The sequence below is a fragment of the Poecilia formosa genome, unplaced genomic scaffold, assembly GCF_000485575.1.
Source record: "Poecilia formosa unplaced genomic scaffold, Poecilia_formosa-5.1.2 Scaffold149, whole genome shotgun sequence".
Taxonomy (NCBI): Eukaryota; Metazoa; Chordata; class Actinopteri; order Cyprinodontiformes; family Poeciliidae; genus Poecilia; species Poecilia formosa.
Window position 1 is genome coordinate 703,183 of NW_006800088.1, and position 22,227 is coordinate 725,409.

The 22,227-nt window shown below is 41.3% G+C and overlaps 1 protein-coding gene across 2 annotated transcripts; it reads right to left on the reverse strand.

Annotated features, from left to right (window-relative positions):
• Positions 1 to 249: 249 nt before the first annotated feature.
• Positions 250 to 20,848, reverse strand: intu (inturned planar cell polarity protein). Of its 2 annotated transcripts, none has more exons than XM_007563612.2 (17): positions 20,148 to 20,848; positions 17,744 to 18,345; positions 16,301 to 16,386; positions 12,701 to 12,916; positions 8,764 to 8,882; positions 7,222 to 7,311; positions 5,515 to 5,592; positions 5,229 to 5,412; positions 5,061 to 5,114; positions 4,763 to 4,825; positions 4,222 to 4,434; positions 4,032 to 4,124; positions 3,535 to 3,951; positions 2,362 to 2,456; positions 2,089 to 2,278; positions 900 to 1,042; positions 250 to 681 (listed from the first exon to the last, which is right to left on the reverse strand). In XM_007563612.2, the coding sequence occupies exons 1-17, from the start codon at positions 20,225 to 20,227 to the stop codon at positions 570 to 572; spliced, it is 2,835 nt and encodes a 944-aa protein (XP_007563674.1). In that variant the 5' UTR covers positions 20,228 to 20,848; the 3' UTR covers positions 250 to 569. The 2 variants fall into 2 exon arrangements, with proteins under 2 accessions (XP_007563674.1, XP_016532684.1); XM_016677198.1 differs by lacking the exon at positions 20,148 to 20,848 and adding an exon at positions 19,275 to 19,865.
• Between the last annotated feature and the right edge of the window lie 1,379 nt (positions 20,849 to 22,227).

Below are 22,227 nucleotides of genomic sequence, written 5' to 3' on the forward strand. Positions count from 1 at the left end.
ATTGTTAAACATATTTTACATTCTTAATTATGTTTTAAAACGCAACGGAATCAAGTAAATTTATCTTGAAACAATCAAAGGTTGTGGCATTTTATTGTCAAATAGTGTCTATTATGTAGCAATTTCCCATACAAAACTGTACAAAAATTTAAATTAACAACACATGTTTACTGCTTTGTGAACAAAACAACAACAAAAAAACTCAGTCTAGCTTCACTGGATGGAGATTCATGCAGCAGCGTTTTTTTCTTTTTTTTACTGGTTCAGGGTTGTAAAGTTCACAGCACAAAACCGACAGGTCAGCTGGTCAAAGTGGAAAGGAGGTATTCATTCGTCGGGAAGCTCAACGTTTGTTCATAGTGAGAACAAAAAAAAAAAAAGGCACCGCAACAATCCGACCTGAAGTTGAAACAGCCGCAGTCATGCTCCACTGCTTATCTGCAGAAAAACATGTGGAAAGCAAAGACGGAAAAAACAAAACTCCTCTACAGCACAGAAAAAAAAGAGCATCTGTTTGATTATTTTTTGTTTCCTGAGATTGTAGAGGAAGACTTCATGCCGTCGACGCATCATAAACCCAAACCGAAGGACAGTCTGAAGGCCATCTCCACGGGAACCTCCGGCACCGAGTCGTGGAAGCACACATAGAACTCTTGAGGAACCGGCTCCAGCAGCATCCTCCTGGGAACCAGAACAAAGCAAAGATAGTTATCTTTGAAAGAGGCTTGGAACTGAGGACGAGCGTCCTGATTTAAAACCCCCGACAAAAACGAAGCGGCTGCCTTAGCAGCTCCGTTTGAAGTGAAAGTTGTGTTTTTTTTTTTTTTTTAAAGATCCTAGATTATGAGAAGACAAGTTCATATTATTCAAGAGCTTCGTGTGTACCCTATTAGACGTACCCTATTACCCAGTAAGTCATGGTGGGGGCGGGTTTCTTCTGGTCGGTCCAGTTCTCCGGCTTGCACTGAAACAGAACCCCGTGTTCTTTAACCGGGCCCAGACCCCAGCCGGACCTCTGAGACCGATCTGCCGCACGGCAACCCTGCACGACACGAAGCAACGCACAGAGTCACGCGACATCACCGAGCTGGCAGGAGACGCAAAGGATGCTGGGAAGAAAACGAGCTTCTCCGTTTGCAAAGTTTTTTTCCTTCAAGTGCAAAACAAAACAGGCAAAAAACTCACAGCGTTTTCCACATCTTGTCATGTTACAATTACAAACTAATGTACTTCATAGGCTTGTCAAAGTATCAAATTTAGCACATTTTCAATTAATTGAAGAACATTTAGCAGTGGAACTGGAAAACATTTTAAATGTCCAAAATTAACACAAAAAAAAACCCCATCAAGCAACAATAATGGGAATGGACTATTACTTCTCGGTAAACTCATTTGCACTTAAAAAAATAATTATTAAGCTTAGACAGGAAAAAACAGGCAAAAGTAGCAGGTAGTGCAAACTAACCATTTAATACTGGGTAGCAAATATTTGCAGTGTTTCTCAAAATGCCGGCTTTTCAATTATATTAAAGGGGAGCAACTCTTTAACTATTGTTGTTCAACACTGCAAAAACAAAACATCTTACAAAGCAATTTTAGTTTAGTTTCTAGACCAAATATCTTGGAAGACATTTCAGCAAGACACAGGAGCTTGTTTTACGTCATCAGCTTCTTAATTTTGATGAAAAAATACTTGTTCAAAGGTCAGATTATTTCACCTCTAACAAGACATTTGGCCCATGTTATAAGTGAACTAATCTGCCAGTGGAACCAGTACTTTTTGTGTCAACATTAAGAAATTATTAACTTAAAACAAGCTCCTATTTCTCGCTGAAAAGTTACTTGTCAGTCAGTTTTGTCTTATTTCAAGTGTACTAAGATATTTGTACTAGAAACTAGACTAAAAATACTTGGTAAGATTTTGTGTTTTGGCAGTGAAATGAAAAACATCACGCTCACTTAAATTTATCATGCGATTAATTGATTTATCTCATCTATTTCATTGCTATTTAATGTGGTAATTTGATGCAAACTAAACCGGAATTAGAGAGCGAACAGCCCAGCCGATGTGCAAACGCGTCCCCTCACCCTGGCCGGCAGACTCTGCTGGAAGGCGGCGCGTATGGAGAGGCAGCAGTGGTGGAAGTTGCATATGAGCTGCGGGTGGATGGAGCCGCTGAGCTGAGCCACTTCTCTGTGAGTGGGAGCGATGAAGATCCCCTGCACCGTCTCCATCAGGACGTAGTGAAACAAGGTGTTCTCCGTTCCCGAGGTCAGTCTGTCACAGACAACACAGCGATCTGTTCGACACAAACACGACTAAGCATAAAATCACACAGGAGGCGGTTTATCCTGCGTTACTTTGTGGTGTTGTACATTTCCTCCGTCTCCCTGTCAGTCAGGGTTTTCTTCAGGGTCCCCAGGTAGAAGGGGTTTGGATGCTTCATCCTGGGCATCTGGACAGTAATGAGAATTAGAAAAATCTCCCCGAATCAAAGGTTTGTTTTATGCACATCACTGGTTTTGTACCTTGAGATAGTTTGAGGATTTTTTTTTAAAAAAACATGACGGTGAGACTTACAGCAGAAACTCAGTCTATGTTTTCTTTGTAATTTGTAAGATGTTCATTACATTAAATAACAGTAAATTAGGGGTGTCAAAACTTTTTGTCACATGGGCCAAATTTGTTGAGTCAAAAATACCAACAAAGAAACAAAAAACAAATAAAATAGATTTTTTTTTTGTGTGCGTGTAGAAAGGGAATGTTATTGTAAATCCAAAACTTCAAAATTATTTTTTACATTTGCTGTGTGAAAAAAAACAACATGTACTTTTCAAATTCTTCTAGGTTCATTTGAAGTCACAAAAACAGGATTTGGGTCACTTTCTTTCAAAACGCATCGCCACATTGAGCCAATTTTAATAAACTGAATAAAAGCTAATTTGGGCACAGCAGAGCTCTTTTCATGTAGAAATTGTGTTCGAGTCTATCCACTATGACTCAACTTTAACTTTAATTAGACGCCCGAGCCGGATGTAAACCTGGCGTCTTATAATTAAGACTTTACTGCTTCCTCTTTCAGGCCATAATCTGAGTAAAGCAGTTTTATCTTCTCTCATTTTTAGCTTTTGCTTAACATCTTCCAGCTCCGTTTTGTCGCTTGTTGAAACTGCGGGGTGAGTCAAGTGCAAATCAACTGGGATGTGTGACTGATAGGAGCGGAGATGTGTGTGTTTCCCCTGCAGTGCGCTGCGCTTCATACAATCTAATAAGCTTCTGCCGATTACTTTCTTTATTTCCTCAACAGGTTGAACAATCTACTGTATGAACACAACTTTATATTGTGCATATAGTGCTTATTAATTGTCCTACAGAGTCTGACTCGTCCAATAAAGGGAATAATTTTGAGAGGGGCTCTGACTCTGAACTCCACATCGCAGAAACGTTAATTTTAGCTTCCTAACAAGACGGCCATTTTTTGCCAAATGTTTTTTTGTTGCAGTCATTTTTCCCTCAGTAAAAACTGACTGTACCTTGAAGAGGCCTCCACTGCCTCCGCTCCCATCAGACCCCAGAGAGTCCCGCCTGCCACCGATCCGTCTCCCTGAGTCCGGGGTGGAGTGAGGGCTGAGACCCGGAGCCGCTGGCAAACCGGAACCGGCGTCCATCGGACCCTCGCTCCCGCTGTCCGACAAGCTCCTCTGCGGGCTGGACCTGCGGGACTTCTCGCCAAACAGGCTGCGCCCTCTGTGCCCGGACGGAGACCCTCGAATGGCCCCGGCCAGCTTGCTGAGGACGGGGGACGAGGACGCCAGGCTGTCGAGGCGGTCCCGGGTCGTGGCGGCCGGCAGGAACCAGTCAGCGCAGGAGAGGCAGGGAGCGGACGGGACGTTCAGCCGCTCCTCCATGGCCGCCTCCAGCGTGTTCAGCTGCAGGAGGGTGGCTTTCACCTGACGACACAGCAGGACTTCAAGCGTCTTCATTTCAATCTGGAGCCGATTAGCAGATCAGCTGCGACAAAAACCCCCACCTGATCCACATAAACACAATCGGGTCCTGGAGAGCCCAGAGCCGGAGACGCACACCCGCCCGCCTCCAACAGGACGCACTGCATGAAGTGTCTCTGAGCCGCAGACAGACGGAGAGATGACTGCAGCTTCACAAAAGCAGTTTTCACCATTTCAAAAACAAAAACACAGGTTAAAGGTTTCTCCGCTCACCAGCCCCACTATGAGGAGGAAGTGTCGCCCCTGAGGCTGGCTGAAGCCCGGCGCCGGCCCTCCGCTGGCTCTCTGCTGCGGGAACACTTCTCTCCAGATGACCAGCTGACCGACACGCTGCTCCGACGCCAGCGGCAGCAGGCAGAAGTGCTGGCAGTACAGACACACGTCCAGCAGGTCCTCCTTCGGGAGATGGTTGGCAATCAGGTAGGACTGAGGGCAGAGAGGCACAAAACGACGTAGTGGAAGGAAAATCATACATGGCTTTAGAAAAGTATGGTAAAATCTGAAAAAGGGCGGCACACACACACACACATATATTCTTCCTCCTTTTACCTCGAGTTTGTCTATCGCAAAAAAAAACTCATTAAAAAAGAAGTTTGCGGTTGTCACTTGACAAAACATTTTAAAAGCGGTGTGAATACATTCCCACCTTACAATTAGAGCATCTTGTGTAAACAGTCTCTATTTTATTTGTCTGTAACATCTGCAGGTTACTGTCCAGACTGGAGTGTGAGCTTGTTTCCACTTTGACCCTTACCTTGTAGAACAAACAGGAGCCGAGTATAACATAGAGACGCCTCAAGCCAAAGAAGTCCTCTGACTGCAAAAAACCCCAAAAGTGTAGATAAATATGGAGAGGTCTGTAATTAGTTAATGCTGAAAAGGAAATCAAATCTGATTGGGTAAAAATAATCAGAGCATCAGTTGACATAAACACGTTTCTAAAACCAGGCTAACCTAATCAGGACACATATTTGTTCCTGCAACACAAGTTTCACTCATGAATGAACAAAACATTCAGTTTTTATAATCTGGAATAATTCAACCAGTCTCACCATTTCTCCAAAGTCAGAGGACTCGAAATCAGACAGAACCGTATCCACCTCCATCTGAGGAGAACACGCACCACAACACAGCGTCGATTGATTTTATTTGAATTAAACGGCCGTGTTACACATGAACACAAGGGGGCACCACAGCCGCACACATGAAGCCCAACAAACCTTAATTTCAGGAGGCAAAGTGAGCCATCGGACGGCCGGCAGTCCGTCCAGGAAAAGGCTCCCCGAAACGTCGGGCAGCGGCGGCGGGGCGCCTTCCCTCAGACGCCACGGCTGGATGAGCTGCTGGAAGAACAAGCAGAAGAAATGGTCCAACCTGGGGGCGTGGTCCGGCTTACAGAACGCGCTGCGGAGGACACATGGAGGATGACAACAAAAAAAAAAGAAACGTGAAAGATCACGTCCCAAAATCTCTGAGAGAAGAGGTAGAGAACGACGAGAGACCGACCTGTTCAGGGAGCCGTACATCACCTTCAGCGTCCGCACCACGTCGCCAACCACCGTCTGCAGGGACAGCAGCGGGACTCTGCGAGAAGGCAGGGATGAAGTTAAAGACACGCCGGGCTAAACTCCAGCTTCAGCACAGTGTTAGCGCTATGTAGACAAAAAGGAAACGTCCGGCTGGAAGCAGAACGTTTGTCCTATTTCTGCGTGTTTGACTTCAACGAGTCTGATCGTCTTCACCGTTTCTATAACGGTGAGATTATAACGGCGTTCCTAGTTGGCCTGGAAGATTCTGGAAAAGTATTAGATGTGCTCATTTTCCAGGTGTAGATAACAAGGGGAACTTTTTTGTTTCCATTCCTCGTTCTTTGAGACATTTTCTCTCACTGTCTGACAAAATCAGACCAAACTTTTAATGTTTTTTAATCAGTTAGGGTTACCAAAATGTCAAAATAATAAAAGAGAGTCAGAAGTTTACATACATTTATGTTCTTTGGGTGTCCTTCCATAAGCTTCTCACCATAGTTTACAGAAATGTTTCTGCTTCCAGAGGTAACCGACTCAGGTCTTACAAAGGCCTTCTTAGCTCTGTCCACATGTTTCTAAGGGACAGAGATCAGGACTTTGTGACTCCACTCCATAATACTGTCTTTGTTGTCCCTGAACTGCTTCGTAGCTGATCTTGTAAAGGGTCATTGTCCCTTTGGAAGACCTATATGAGCGTAAGATTTCACTTACACTCATAACCCTAATGGCTGACGTCTTGAGATGGAGTTTCAATGTTCGCTACTCATGAAGTCTTATGGAGTCCAAACAACATGACGACGCCGGCCCGTCCCTTCACACTGGGGATGGTGTCTTCAAGCATTCAAGCTTCCCTCTCTCTCCTCCAAATGTAACAGCAGCCATAAGGGCCAAACCCTTCAAGGTCTTCGTCATTGGAGGCGTTTACAAACTGCAATTAGTCTTTTTAACGTTGTTATTGGAATGAGAGCCTCTCCATCGCTGGCTTTAACCAACACCAGTCCAGCAGTGGTCTCAGCGTTGATCATGTGTCTGCACTAAAGTAAAACTGTTTAAACAGACGAGTTTGGAGACATTGAGGTCCGTAACTCAACTCCTGACATATTGATTAACTTCTTTTGATTACTCCATGATGTCACACCAGGAGTGTTTAAAATACGCCCGCAGAAGGGATTCCCATTAACTCAAAGGTTGCAAATTTGAAAAAAAAAAAAAAAAAGTATTAAAAATCATATTTATGGCATTTAGCAAATGGAATATATTTTTGTAATTCTTATTGACGTTAAGCAGGAAATATTTGATCTGATTGGAAGCCAGACAGTAAGAAAATAAAAAGGTCTTTCAGCTGTAGGATCACAGCTTTCATGCATGAATTATCTCCTCCGGGGAAAGCCCTGACGACTAACTTGGCAAACTACTGGCGATGGCTCCTTCCTCTAAACAGGCATCCATCTTCAAAACAAAGGAGGTAAAGAGAAGCACATGTTTAAAATGCATCTGAAGAAAGCAGATGGCTTTTTCAGGTTGCTCTCTTAAATCTTGTCTTCAACAAAAATATATTTCTTTGAACGATTTGGGTTTGTTTCCGGCTCCTTTCCCCCGTAATGACAACTTGTGTAACAGTAGCCTCTTGGGTCTGTGTGTGCGTGTTGCATGGGTGTGTTTGCTTGGTGCCGCCCGCCTCTACCTCTCAGCAGGAAGACCGACGACCAGCAGGTTATTGTGCTCCTTCCAGTAGCCAACGTGAACCAGATGTTTCCCGAGCAACAGAGACGAGCTGAGCGAAGGAGCAGCAGGACGGAAAGACGACAAGAAAAAAAGATGATGCCAAAGGTCAATGCTGACTTGCATGCAAATAAGGTTTAATAAGTAAAATTATCTGTCATTTTCCCCCGAGTAACTAGCAGGAAGAATACTGAGGTATCATTTGCCATTAGAGACAAACGATCAAGAAACATTTCAAAGGATTACATGCACTCATTACTGCCACAGCTCTCACTAATATGGGGTCTTTAACACATTTTGAAGTTTTTTTTTCTCCCACAGGAAGTTAGATTTATACAACAAACAGCTTCATGTTACATGTTACTGTGGTTTCCTCTGATCCAGACATCGTTGGCCTCAAATATATTCATACATCTAAACTTCTGAATAACTGCTCTGGCAGGTTGCTCCCCTTTCACAAGCTTTGGGTAACCAACTTGTAGTTTTTTCCAATGGTCTTTTGGTAGAGTTGGAAGTTAGTTTTCTAACTTTATAAGTTTTAGGTATGCTTTATAGATTTTCAATGGAATTCAGATATTTTTTTTCTTTTTTTTTAAATCTCCTTAAGATTAGGATACTTTATCTGTCCTGAAGCAACTTTGGGATCATTTTCCTGTGGGAAAAACACATTTTAGACCAAATTTCAACCATCTGAGCAAAACTGCTACCTTCAGATGAAATGAAAGAGGTTGAGGTGAACAAGAACCAAAAGAATTGCCAAAACTAAAGCCTGCAATAACCTACAAATTACTGAGACGTTTTTTTTACTGACCACATCACAACAGATTGAGTGGATGACAATTTAAAAAAAGCAATGCATTACTTGTACACCTTCAAGAGTCACTAAAATCAAGATCGGGCCAAATAACTTTCCTGCAGGAATGTTTTATGGTCAGAAGAGTCTAAGACTGATTGACCACAATGAGGAGAAGAGCGTTACGATTGGTCGAGCTGAGGGTTTCAAATCAATGAAAAAGTTACCGGCTGATTCACCAAAGTGGATGCAATAATGACTACATCTAAGCTCTTCAGCTTTAAGCGTTTTGGTGTTGAAGCTTGGACACAGTTGGGTTCTCCAGCAGGACGGTGACTCCAAACACTCATCAAAACTGACTTTACAAAGGAAAACAGCAAACGTTAAGTTTCTGGAATAGCTTTTGCTAAACCCCAAATTCAACCTCAAATTTATGGACTATGTCTAAAAGACCAGTTGATGCTAAGATGTTAAATAATAAAAAAAAGAGCGGTCAAATGTCCTCCCACAACCTGTGGTATAATCTGCCTAGACTCTAGAGGATATTGCTGGCGAAAGACACCGCAACCCTCAGGCAGATATAAAAGACGTTCAGAGGTTTTAAATAATAAGAGAATTAAAGGTTGTGTAACGACAGGATCTCTAGATCATCTTTGCTTTGCTGGAGCATAAACTGACTGTAACATCTTCCAGGCGAGTCGCTGTCCCGACCTGATGATGTGGCCTCCTGTGACGTTCTCCAGCATGTCGCACAGAGTAAGGAAGATGCCTCTCACTCCTTTCAGCTGGCTGGATGCTTCCGACACCGGGTATTGGTACAGGATTTCCTCCTGAACAGATAAAGTCACTTAGTTCAGAAATCAGGGTTTTCATCGACTCAAATTTAAGACTTTTTAAGACCACTGAGATTGAAATTTAACGCCTTAGTACCAAAATGCACGTAGCATTGTACGGGTTGCCAAAAGAAGTGAGCCAGTGATGAAGACGAACAAGGAAACTGGTGATAAACTTGCAAAAAAAGCTAGCTAGCTAGAAGGGGTATATTAGCAGCTAGTTAGCGGTAGCCCAACCAACCCAAGTCACAAAATGCAATGAAGATGTCTGTGCATGACTCAAATTGTAGCCTGACATAAAGCCCTGCAAGGAAAATAAACTACATATATGACATGAATTAGACCTGCCATGGCTAAATTAAAGACCTGTGATTAATGCATTTAAGGCCAACTTACAGCTCCTGAATGAATTTAAGTCATTTTAAGGCCTTAATTTCAGATATAAGACTTTTTAAGTATGCGTGGACACCCTGGAAATACACTGTGTAAAATATGGCCTGCTTCTTGAAAATTACATATCAGGCTTAGAGAGACGTCGCTGGTTAGCCAAGCAGCACCAAAAAACGGTACATAAAAATGTGTGGTATCTAGTTTGGAAGATCAGTAACCAAAACATCTGCTGGGTGTAGAAGAATAGATGGACAAGCGAGTGGATGTTTATGCTGCCTCAATAACGCTTGGCTGGGTTAAATCTAACTGACGCTTTTCTATGGAATGACGACAATGTGACTTTTAGGGAGAGAGAAACACAAATATTTGTATTTCTTCACTGTCAGGAGCTGGTTAGCACAGTTCAATTGCTAATAGGCCTGTAACAATAAACAATAGATCAATTAATCGCATGATAAATTAAAAGAAACTCAATAGTTCTCATTTGATTGTTTTATCATTTTTATCTTTTCTCTCTCTTTTTACCAAAAACTGAGTGATAAAAATCTTCAGTCTGGTGTTTTTGTCTCAACTATCCCTTTTGTTTTTATTTAAGATAATTTTGTTTACACAGACTTCAGAATTAATTTTATTTGTTGTTTTCTTTATTTATTTTGAATATTTCAAATGTCTTCCACTTCCAATGTTCCTTAGTATATAAAGTTTATTGATCTTTGAGAATCTGTTCTTGCATTTTTATACCATTATTACGAACATATTACTTGAAAATGGTCTTAAATCAACAATATTATTGTTTATCGGATTAAGTTCTGGGACAATTTATCATCCAGGAAAATTTGTTATCATGTCAGGCCTAATTACTAACACTGATGAGAGCGCAATGAGACAAAATGCACTAATTTGGAGCATTGCTGGTGTATTAGCATTCCTTCCAGCAGTGGGAATTTAAGGCCTGAATGGTGGGAGTGGGAACGAAAACCCCTAAATGAACTACAGCCTTGGCAACCATAGCAAAAGACCCACAAAAGATACCGACCATTAGATCAAGAAAGCGCGCTGGGAGGCCTTTGAAGTGTGAGAGCTCATATCAACAACTCTGTGCAGAACCGAAACTCTAACCTGCAGCAGCTGCTGAAGGTCTCACGTTCCACCGCCCTGCAATCATGAGACTAAAGAATCAAAGTCACGCTTTAGAGGGTGTGCACGCAGCACTGTCATTTAGAAAGTCGGCCGCTCGCTGATGTGGCTCTGGACAAGCCGTAGTTTAGGTCCAGATAAATGCAAAAAAAATAAATAAATAAAATAAATCTGGCACGCAGATACACAGAGAAGGAGCAAAGGGAACAGCAAAGCACGACGGCTGAGCTGAACACATGTAATTACACTGTCAGTCAGACGTGCTTCTCACAGCAGCAGTGCACAACGGGGAAGCTGTGTCCACGCTTACAAACTGAACGGACCTACAAACTTGGTTCTGATATAAAAAAATAAATCAATAAAATAAAGGTTTGGAGGAAAAGCTTGTGTTGTTGTTACACTCTGATCCAAAACAGATTTGATTAAGGCTCCACAGAGCTCAGCCGACAGCGTTTAAGTCGAGGGTCATTTGCCGTAAGGAGTCGAACTAATCACGAAGCTTTCTGACGTCTCTTTTCCTTCGTCCTGGAAGTCGTCCACAGCGGTAGTTTCCAGAAAACGTCCGGAGGGATTCGCTTTTAACGCTGTGATTTCCTTCTCAACTTTTCTTCTTAGCACTCAATTACCTGGATCCGCTTTCTGGGAACCAACATAATTAAAGTGGCCTGAGCGATGTCCTAATGGAGGTTTACAAGCGTTGCTGAGAGCCAAAGTAATGATTTAGTCTCCACAAGAATTTGCTTTCCAAAGGGATGGAAAAGTGTTTAGACGTCCACGGTTTGAGCAGAAGCAGCCTTTTGTTCTGTGAATGCAGTTTGATTTGTAGTCATCTCGCATAATAAACCGGCCCAGGCTGTTTTTGTCCACTCTCAGCACCCTTTGCACGCTTGGCTTCAATCTTCTTAGTGTCTCCTCTAAAGGCTTGTGGCTTTAAATAACAACCGGCTTCCAATCAACAAGTTCCAAGACTGCGGAAACGCTGGAGTTTTATGTTTAATTCAACAGAATTAGCATAAACCCAGTTTAATGTTGGCCCTTTTCAGTGATTTTATTTTCCAGGCAAACGGTTCTGACAGTCAAAGTCCTTCCACCGGCTCCACGGAGCTCAGAGGACAGATTTCTGTTGGTTTATACATCACTGAATGGCTTCTCACCAAAAGTCACTGTAGTCGTACCAACCCTCCAGATCATTCAGGTCTCCTGGTTCTGGTTCTCCTCTGCATCCCCAGAACCAGAACCAGAACCAAACAGCATTCAGCTTCTATGCTCCAGGAATCCAGGAGAAACTTCCAGAAAACTGCAAAGCTGCCAAAACACTGAATTCCTTTAAATCAAGGCTAAAAACCCACCTGTCTAGAGTTGCCTTTGATTCATAATCAATAAACAATTATCAATATATTGGTCGTATATTTGCTTCATGATTTTGATGGTGCATAACTGTGAAGCACTTTGAACTGCCTTGTTGCCTGTAATAAATGAATGGCATGATAAATTAAAATGAGCCTGATCATTTCTATTCTCATGATTTTTTGAAGGGAAATTTTGTTAAAGAAATCCTAATTTTATTCATGGCTTCAGATGTGGGTTGTTTTTATTTACGTCTTATTTTTTTGTTTTTGGTTGTTGTGTTTTATTTTGGAAATGTAAAATATCGTTCCGTTACAACGTTAAGAGTTCTTTACTAAATTACAAGTTATTGGTCTTTTGGAGGGAAAACTTGCTTTATTACATTTCTTGAAAAAGGCCTTGATCGTTTATCGCAATAATTACTGAGACAATTTATCGTCCAGCAAAGTTTGTCATTGTGACAGGCCTACTTGTTGCTAAAAATGATCCTGACGATGGATGAATAATGAAAAAACATTTAGACAACAGAATAAGTAATAAAGAGTGGATATAAAATTATCTTCCGTTCTTTGATATTCTCACTCCATACTTATTCAAATATGGAAAAAACCTCAACAAAACACTTTTTCAGGCTGTGAACAAATTCTCTGCATTAAGGTCAGAAAACCAGGCGCCAAGACTCAGATAGGTTTAATAGTTATAAAAAGCATTGTATTTTCCACTTGTTCTGAGCCAGAGTCCACTTTCCTACTTAGAAACCTCATATTTACTTCATTAAAACAGCACGACACGTCCAATAAAACATCCAGATGTTCTATCGTTTCCTTTTAGCTCAAACAGTGACTGAAAACAACTCCATAAACTCCAGAATGAGCCGTTTCCGGTGATTCTGATAGGAAATAATCACCTAGTGGTTTGATACAGGTTGTGCAGAGACCGACCTCTTCCTGCAGAGACGAAGAGTCCAGTTTGAGCGACAGGTACATGACGATGTGCGGGATGTGTCCGATGGCCATCTGGAGCTCGGCCGTGTCCTCCCCCCACAACAAGCGCACCAGCTGGCTGACTGGTGGAGAGGCCTTCATCTTCTGGGCCGGAGAGGAGTCGCTGGGAGCAGCGCTGTCCACCGGAGCCGCCGTCTCCAGCGTCAGCTTCACCTGGAGGAAGCAGGTGTAGAGCCAGGTGAAGGAGAAGAGCTGTGTCTAAAAGACGCTCTGGTCATAGACCAACGCAAAGTAGATGGGGAAGATGTGCTAAATGCAAATGCACGCCACACTTTTCAGATTTTCTTCTTTGCAAATTACTTTATCAAGTCATTTATTTATTTAGGTTTATTGCCAATTAAGTCAGAATCCGTCCTCCTATTTATCACATACAAACTCAACGATGTGCCTATAAACCTGAAAGTACAAAAAAAGAAAGATGTGAACAAGCCCAGCAGTATAAAGACTTCAGTATTGAAATGACCACTGAGCAAATGGGAACAGGATGGCAGTCGAGAGAAGAAAAACACTCTTTCTTCTAGAAAGCAGGAAGAAGTCTGCGCGTTTCTGAGCATCTCTGATAAAATAAAAACCACGCTTCTGCCAAGCCATGAGTGAGTGTAGAGTCAGCTTCTCCTAAGTGGAAACAGACTGGAGTCGTTTCAACAAACACACATCGCTGGCACCGTCAAAACACTTTCAGGAATAATAAAAGGTCTCGGCTTGCTGCGCTCCTTTTGGTTATTGTTATTTTTAAATGTTTTTAAAATGCAGAATCGTAGCATATCATCAAAGCAGACCTACTTCAAAATGTGTTGGGGGTTTTTTTGTCTTAAAGGGCCAGAGTTCATTTCTTGTTATTTTTTTACGTGTCCTTTGAGAATTGCTTTTTCACAGCGTTCCTCCACATTTTCATGGCTGAATTACAGGAACCATTATAAATGAAATTCAAGACGTGTATCACAACAAAGATGCACAAAAAAAAATGCATATTTTATAGCCAAACAAAATGAACAAAAAGAATGCAGCATCAAATGGGTTTGCAACAGAAGACGAACATCGTCCAGCAAACTTCCCAAAAACAGATGCAAGACGCTAGCTAGCACGGTAAAGGAAGGTAATTTTGTTAAACACATTTTCAGCAACAAGGCAATTCAAAGTTGTTTGCATGATTTAGAAAGAAATACAAACAAACCAAAGCTAGCTAGCAGGGGTATGTTAGCAGCTAGCTAGCTAGCGGTAGCCTGAGCCGCAGTGAAACAAACATCTGCGATGAAGATGTTTGTGTTTGACTCAAACTTTTACCTGGCAGAAAAGTACATTTATACGACATAAATTTAAGACTTGAGATTAAAGTATTTAAGGCTAACTTGCATTTTCCTAATGAATTTAATACATTTTAAGACCTTAATTTTAGATACCTGAATGTAAGACTTTTTAAGGACACCGTGGGATGGATAGATCTTTGGGTCCTAAACAATGGGATAGCGAATAAAGGCCGGAAAACCAAATATTTTCCTAACTTCATTTTCTTTTTCCATGCTCTTCCAAACCTGGAAAATACAGACAAGAAATTCCAGGCTATCCCGTGAAATATAAGAACCCTATCAGGTTCAATATGAGCATTGTTTGGGTCGGCAGGAATAACATAATAGCTATAAAGCCATCTAGGTCTGTATGTTACTCTGTCCTCCAGCTCCGACCAAATATGACGTTAAAAAAAAAGATCAAATTACCATGCCAGAAAGGTGAAAGCTATATTTTTCTAATCCAACGCTCTGTGCAGAGACTGTCAGCTCTAACCACAGGCCGCCGGCCCCTCCAGCAGGCCCCTACATCAAGGCTCCCAGCTATTTTAGCCCCTTTTACTGGAAGACTATCATTACGGAGCCAGCGGCCAATCCTGATTCATCGTGTGATGAACCTTTCCACTTATTACCCCGACTAAATGCCCCGTCGTAGCGGCGAGGTCTGAACACAACCAGCAGGATTTAACCTGACCTTTGTTTTTAATTATTTCAGTAAATGATGCAAGTGAATGTGACCCGAACGCATTAAACGTAGACATGAGTGAAACAGTTCAGACCTCAGAGTCGGGAGAAAAAAAGCCTGAATGGGCAAACTGCAGCACTTTCCTTGGTGAATTATACGGCTGTGGTCAGGCGATGGTGTGCTTTCATTGAAATTCCAGCCTGTTGATGTCAGTCATTTACCAACCATCCATTGATGGACACACACACACACACTGGACACACTGCAGTTAGGGTTAGAAAATGGCATAGCGGGCCTGACTTTAATGCTAATACACATCCCTCCCGACATAATAAGCCCTGTCTGCTCCATGTGGGCCGGCGGCCACACAGAAAAACCACCCACCATCAAACTCACGCTTATATGGACAAAATAAACCCTTCTGTCAGCAACACGGCTCTATTTCAAGTCTGAAGCTAATTCCTGTGCCCAGAGAGCTTTGCTGTTTTTCCATAAAGTCTTCAAGCCCTGCATGTAATTTGGTTTCCGACTACATCTTCTAATCAGCTGAGCCGCAACAGCTTCCTGTGGCGCCAAAATTGTCACACGGCGATCCGGCTGAGCCAACACGTTTCGGCTTCGGCTCATGGCACGCTCTGTCATTTGCGAATTCCTGCTTTTTGATGGTTTGTTCATTTTTTTGGAGAGGGATCCAAGGGGGGAACAAATGCTCAACTTAAAAATGAGGAGTTTTGTGTTTTTTTTGTTTTTTTTGTTTATTTGGGTAAACTCAAAGGATTTTTTTTCTTTCTTTTGTTTTAAGACCTGAGGGTTTTCTATGTCCACCCACTCTGCTCTCTGCTCTTAGTGCATATTTGTGACATTTTGAAGTCCTGAAGCAGGAAAAAAAAACTATCAGACTATTAGCAGGTAAAAGGGTTTCAGAAAAACAAGTCATTAAAATATTAAGTCATTGAAGCTTGGAAGAAGGAACAATAACAGCAATAAATCAGGTTTAAAACAAAAGTAATCGGATTCTGGCTACATTTGTCACGAGAACAAATTTTGCAGGATGATAAATTATTCCTTAAATTATTGTGATAAACGATAATATTGTCATTTTGAGACCATTTCAACTGATATAATAATAATGACGACATGTTATTGCAAGTACACCATCTAAAGATCAGAAAAACTTTCATTTCTAGAGAAAATTTAACACTTGAACTGGAAAACAACCCAAATATCCAAAAAAAAAAAAAAAAAAAAAAAATTAAAAGGAATAAGAAAGTTTGGAAAAAAAAATTCCGTTAAAAAAAAATAACACTTATTCACTTTAGACATGGAAAACAGGCAAAAGTGGCAGGTGGTGCAAACTAACTGCTTTGTACCGGGTGTCAAATATTTACAGCGTTTGTAAAAATTAAAGCATTTCAGCGATATTAAAGTCATTCTCTTTAACGACTGTAGTCCGAATGGCAATCATCGCTCTCATTTTAATTTATTATACGATTAATTGATTCATTGCTTACTGCGGCAGGTTAAATCCTGCCTGAACTCCAGAGGTTTTAAGAACAGGAGCCTGACCTGTGTGGGTCCTGGGATGCAGGACAGAACCCTCTCGATGTTCTCAGGGCTCACATCAACATCGTCCACTGCCAAGAGGACGTCACCTGAACAGAGGAAAAAAAATACTTTAATCTGCTAAGATGAGACAACCGTACTACACGCAGCAGCCCTGATATGAACTCCACATGTTAGCTGACCCCACAAAGTAGATTCATTCAAAAAATACCTGAAAGTACTTAGTATTCGTTGGTTTTAGACATGAAGAAAGTTGACATTTGTACTGATGGCATTTCACTTTTTTTCTTCTTTTTTTTTGCCAGTAAGAAAGGCGGTTTAAACAACTTCACATGCTTGTGATTAATGATCACTGCAGCTTTTTAGCTGCTCCAATGGCTCAAACATGTTGCAGCAAGGAACAAAAAGTGACTGATTAGAGCAGATTCCTCATATAAAGCTGTGGGAAAACAGTTCAGCGATCATTTCTGCACACGTCGTACACAAAGAATGGATTTACAGCGTCTCGTACGAGTATGCACACTCTTTGAAGGTTTTCCCACATTTATTTTTTTTTTTTGTATTAAAACTACAAAATAAATCCCACAGCAAAGATGTGGAACTCAGTTGATGATCTAAACTTCAATACATTTCCATGGTTATTTCATCCCTGGTGTGTATGCATAACTGCTGCTCAGTTAGAATAATAAGTTACGTTGTTAAATCAGATTTTCTTAGAAAACAGTCTGAGTTCCTTGGATTAAAGGAACTCAGACTGTGTTAGTTTTCATTAGCAACTAATTTAGTCAAATTGATCAAAATGTACCTGAGCATCAGAAACGGTGTGCTTGCCGCTGTGTCGTCTTCTTAAATAATTCATGTTGTTTTCGGTGTGCCTCAGGGCCTTACACTGGTTCCTCTGAGTTCTAGTTTCAATATTTATGGACCTCGTGTTAATTTTCAGATGTATGCATGTTCAAAACAAAACAATGTGACTCAGAGCCGCATCCTGATGTTGATGTTAGAATGAGAAGACGGTTCTCATGGAGATGTAAATAATGATTTAAGCCAGGTGTTTTGGTGGCAGGGAGAAAACTGTTGCTAATCAAACATATTCAAAAATTACATTCAATTTGAGTTATGTTTGACACAAACTGTTTGGCTTTGCCGATAGACACAAAATGTTATGATTCTGACGTTCATTACGTAATGTGTGACCACCACAGTTAACAAAAAATCCACATTTGAAAATGAAACTATGATCTTTTTGGTAAAAATTTGATTTTCATGCTCGACTTTTAACCCCACAGTGACTAAATTTATTACATCTTTATTACATCTACGTCCACAAACTGTGATGTAATTAGATAACTTGCTATCCTTAAACCATGTAGGATAAAAACAGAAACAGAAATATGATGCTAGCCTGACGCCGTGTACAGGTAACTTTATGAACGAGGGCCTTACCGATCAGAATTTGACCACATTTAATAGCTGGACTGTTCGGTATTAATCCGTGGACGGTCAGTCTCCCGTCCTGTCGGACGGCTCCTCTGTCTGTCTGACCTCCAGTCCAGGCAGGACGATGCACCACACCCAGCAGGGCTTCCAGCAGTCCTCCTCTTTCACACAGAGGAGTCGGCGAACTCGCCAACCGCTTGGGGTTCAGGTAGACACACGCTTCCTTCAGCCGCCGCCGCTGCTGAACGGCCACGCCCTGCTGCTGGCCCGGCTGCGTCTTCAGGATGGAAGCTGGAGGCGATGGAGTCGCTTTGCCTCTGCTGCCGTCCTTGCCTCCTTTGCGCTGAGACGGACGGCGTTTCCTGCCCAGGATCCTGGCCAGCTTTTTGAGAGCGGGCTCGCCTTTCCTCCGTGAGCCGCGCCGCTGCGTGCCGGCCTGCTCCGTGATGACCTCTGCCTCCTTTTCACTGAAGCGGACGTGGTTAGTGGACAAGCACTGGCTCGCTGCGACCCGCGCCAACGCGGCCTCCTCCTCGCCCTCGCTTAGCTCCAGGTAGAACAGTTCCCCGTTCTTCTGGATGTCATCCAGCCATTCTGGCTCCAGGTCGCTGAAACCAAAACAGAGCGTTTACGAGACAGGACGAACTGAAGCCCTGGTGGGAAAACACGGAACCACTGCTTTTGCTTCAAATGAGCAAAACAGCTTTTTTAAAATTTCCCTTATGATGGTGTTTGATTTATTGCAATTGTCTGGAGCCTTTTTTTGTTACTTATTTACACGGTTTCTTTTGAAGTTCATTCAAGTTCCCATGTCATTTTCTCTTTAAACTCCATTAAACTCACATAAAAGTTGCAGCCTGGTGTTAAAATATTCTGGTTCTGATCTCCCTTCCGGGAGAAGACGTTTATTGACTAATGTTCTTTAATAAAAAAACAAACACGTGGAGCCTTCACACCACAACTGGATCTACTTTACTACAAGACGACTTCTGAAGGCAAGCGGCTGCACTAAATTTTATTTAAGGGGATCAGAGTAAAAAGGAATACAAATCCTTGCTACGCTAATAATGCACTATTCTGTGTTGGTATTTATGAATGTGTGTTTGCAAAGTCACAAAATGATAGTAGGGATACTTCCACAGCCACAGGACATCATAAAAGGCTCTATTAATGTGCATAGGTTGCAATATTTGATCCAAGAGCTACAAGTATTTTCTTCATTTAATCTGCCTTACACAAGTAAAACGAACTGAAAAGCAAATTTACAGGAACATTTGGATTTAAAGTGGATTTAAAAAGCTTTACGTATTTAGATACAAAGAAAAAAAAAACTACCTCCACCCTATGTTGTTATAGATTAAGAGGGAACACATGCTTTACGAGAGCTTTCTGGAATAAACAAGGGCGTCCAAACAAAAAAATAATAATCTTGGCATTTTACCTTTCTCGACTTTAAAATTACATATTGTAGTATAAAACCGTAGCTGGAACTTTTTTTCTTGGTCTCTAATCCCAGACTGAAACAAGTTATTCTTACTAGTTGTAGTCGGAGCTGCTGAAACTCGATGATGTGGATTCAGTGTCCCCATCTTCTTTTGCTTTCTGAGCTGTCGAAAGTGTATTTTCAGAACAAAGTCCGGGGCTCACGGACGCCATTGTGTTGAAAAACCAAGCGTAAACTCCCGAAATGGACCAAAAGTTAATTTCAGTCCTTTATTTCTGGGGAATAAAAAAAAAGCTCTTTTCGCCATATTTGATACAGCGCTGGCGAATGTGCACGGAGTGTCACGTGACACAAGAGCGTGCGTTCTGATTGGTGGATGTCACCGTTGCCCTTAACAACACACAAGCGTCGTCTTGCAAGCGGATTTGCAGACGGTTATGCCATAAGAAGATGACGATATTCCAGCGCCCACTTAGGGATTTTGATCTGTTTTAGTCTTTATTTAAATCCAAATACGTCTCCACTATGTCAGATATAAAGACTGGTTTATATTAGTTATTTTCGTCAAGTGGAGTACCAAAAAGCTTGAGAGAAGTAAGGTTAACTTTGCTAACTTGTCGAGTTGTATTTTAACCTGAAATGATAGAATCGCGACATCAACTCGGATTCCAACTCAGAAAATGACAGAAATTAAAAGGTGTACGGCACAAACAGTTTATAAAATTTCAATATACAACACGGCCAAAAGTGAATTTCCAGCTTCTACTCGTTGATTTATTAGCTCAGCATCTCATCTTTGCAGATATCTTCTCTTCAGTTTTTTATTTTTATTTTATTTTTTTAAATCCCCTTTGGCATTCGGCGTAAGTCTGGCAAAGTTCCCCGGCTCGCGAACAGAAGCACACGATCGGCAGAAGCGCTACCAAAATACAAACTCAGGAAATTTCCGAACAAGCTCCGACTGACCTGTAAAGCAGAACGCTGCGGATGGAGTCGAAGTCCTCCAAATTATTTGAGAAGGAATTTCCATCTATGAGGTTAAACATCCTCTGGGTTTCATGTTTTGAAACGATGTTCTCAGTGAACAATAAGAAAAAGGCAACTGTAATTCCTGGGAAAAAAAATTGATCCAAAGGTTTATTTTCCTTTGGATCAAAGTCACTTCTTTCCTTTAAAATAAGGACTATCAAAGGTGCGGCAACATTAAACTTGAGCCTCCTGACGGATCCTCCCTCGAGCTTCCTACGTCAATCACTTTTCCCCCCTTTTTTGGGAAGGGGGGGCTTCTTTTCTTTTCAAATCTTAAGTGTTTCTCCGGGACAGCGGAGCGGAATGTAACCCAGCTATCTACTTGGCATTTTGAGAAAACTCTCGGCTTCAACAGAGAGCTCAGCGGGCTAGCTTAAGACTGTAATCAAAACACAACTCACAAGAGATGACACTGCCACTGATGAGAAAAAGGTACAGCGCTGCGGCGCCACGTGATTTCAGAGAAACCACCCTCTTCATTTGACATTTAGTTCAGTGTTTCTCGAACTTTTTCAGGCTGAGAACCACTTAACAGTCATGGACCACCTAACCTGAAACTGCCCCCGCGATAACACAACTTAATATGATGCAACCTGAAGTATCCAAGCTTTCCAATAACGTCAAACATAAGGAAATTAAGAAATAAAGTGTACTTTACTACAAAGTGTTTAACTATTTGTGATTTAGAAGAATAAAGAACTGAATTACAGAAACAAAAGACACATTTTATATGAATTATTTTCTTTTAACCATCAAGCACAACCACTCTGATCATACTCGCACCCTCGCTGTTCCCGAAAGAAACAGTGAACGGTCATCAAAAGTAAAGAGCCCATGAACTGAATCATCACTCTTTACCCGCTTCGCGCTCAGGTAGGAGTATCACCAACTCATCATCGTGGTTAGCGAGACCATACAAATTAGAAACACATTTCTCAAGTCAAGAACTATAGAAATGATCCCTGAAAGTATAGTCTTAACTCACCTCGCCTCCTCCCTACGCTTTAGTACTGACGTCCTGCCCTTTTCAGTGACGGTGCACACAACACGTTTAGCTCTCCACATGCAATTAAAGTACAACTAACACACATAGCGATATCAAACCCTAAACAGTTAAATATACATTATTGTAATTGTAATACTTACAATTTTTACGTATCCTATAGCACGTAAAAATGAAATATATTTATATTAATAAAATATATTTCACATCTCTATTTCCAAATATTTTGTTACATATAACACAAAACATAACTCAGAAACGACTGCTGTTTTAAAATTAAAACGCATTTAAACATAAAAAAAGACGTATAAACTGTATTGTATTACCCACAATGCATTGTGGTTTTGTATTCAGCGTATTCATGTCTGTCATTGGCTGCATCGATGCCACGTGCTAACAGGGACACAATCACTACATTTACAACCGAGGTCTAAAATAATGTTCAAAACATTCACTTTGATGAAAAGCTACAATAGCCACTGACAAACTGGCAAGCGGAAGAAAGATTGGCATCACAGAATGTACAATAAAACATAAACCTAAGATAGAAAAAACTCACAAGTACGTCGATTATAGTTACCGACTAAAAATGAGGACAAGAGAAATAGTTCCTACCAGCGCAATAGAGACAAACGTCATCAGATTTAAAATCATATTTTAAACTGTACTGTCTAAAATGAGATTCCACGTCTGACTTCAATATTTAAATTGTCTCCTTTAAAATTAACTCCACAAAGAGGTACGTTTGCCAATTCTGGTTGGGAGAAGAAAAAAATTAAACCTTTTAGGCTTACTTTTGCTAATTTGAGGACATACATCAGGCTTGACGAAAAGGAACCGTGTATGTAGCTTTAGCCCGCCATAAAACGTACACATTTTAAAATGCCTGTTCAAGTTTGGGCGCTTAGTCAATTTAATCTATCACCCAATTCGAAAATGATATAAAACAGTGTATAAAACAATTTAATAATTATTATTAGTGATAATTCCAAACCTGATCATGGTTGCTAAAAT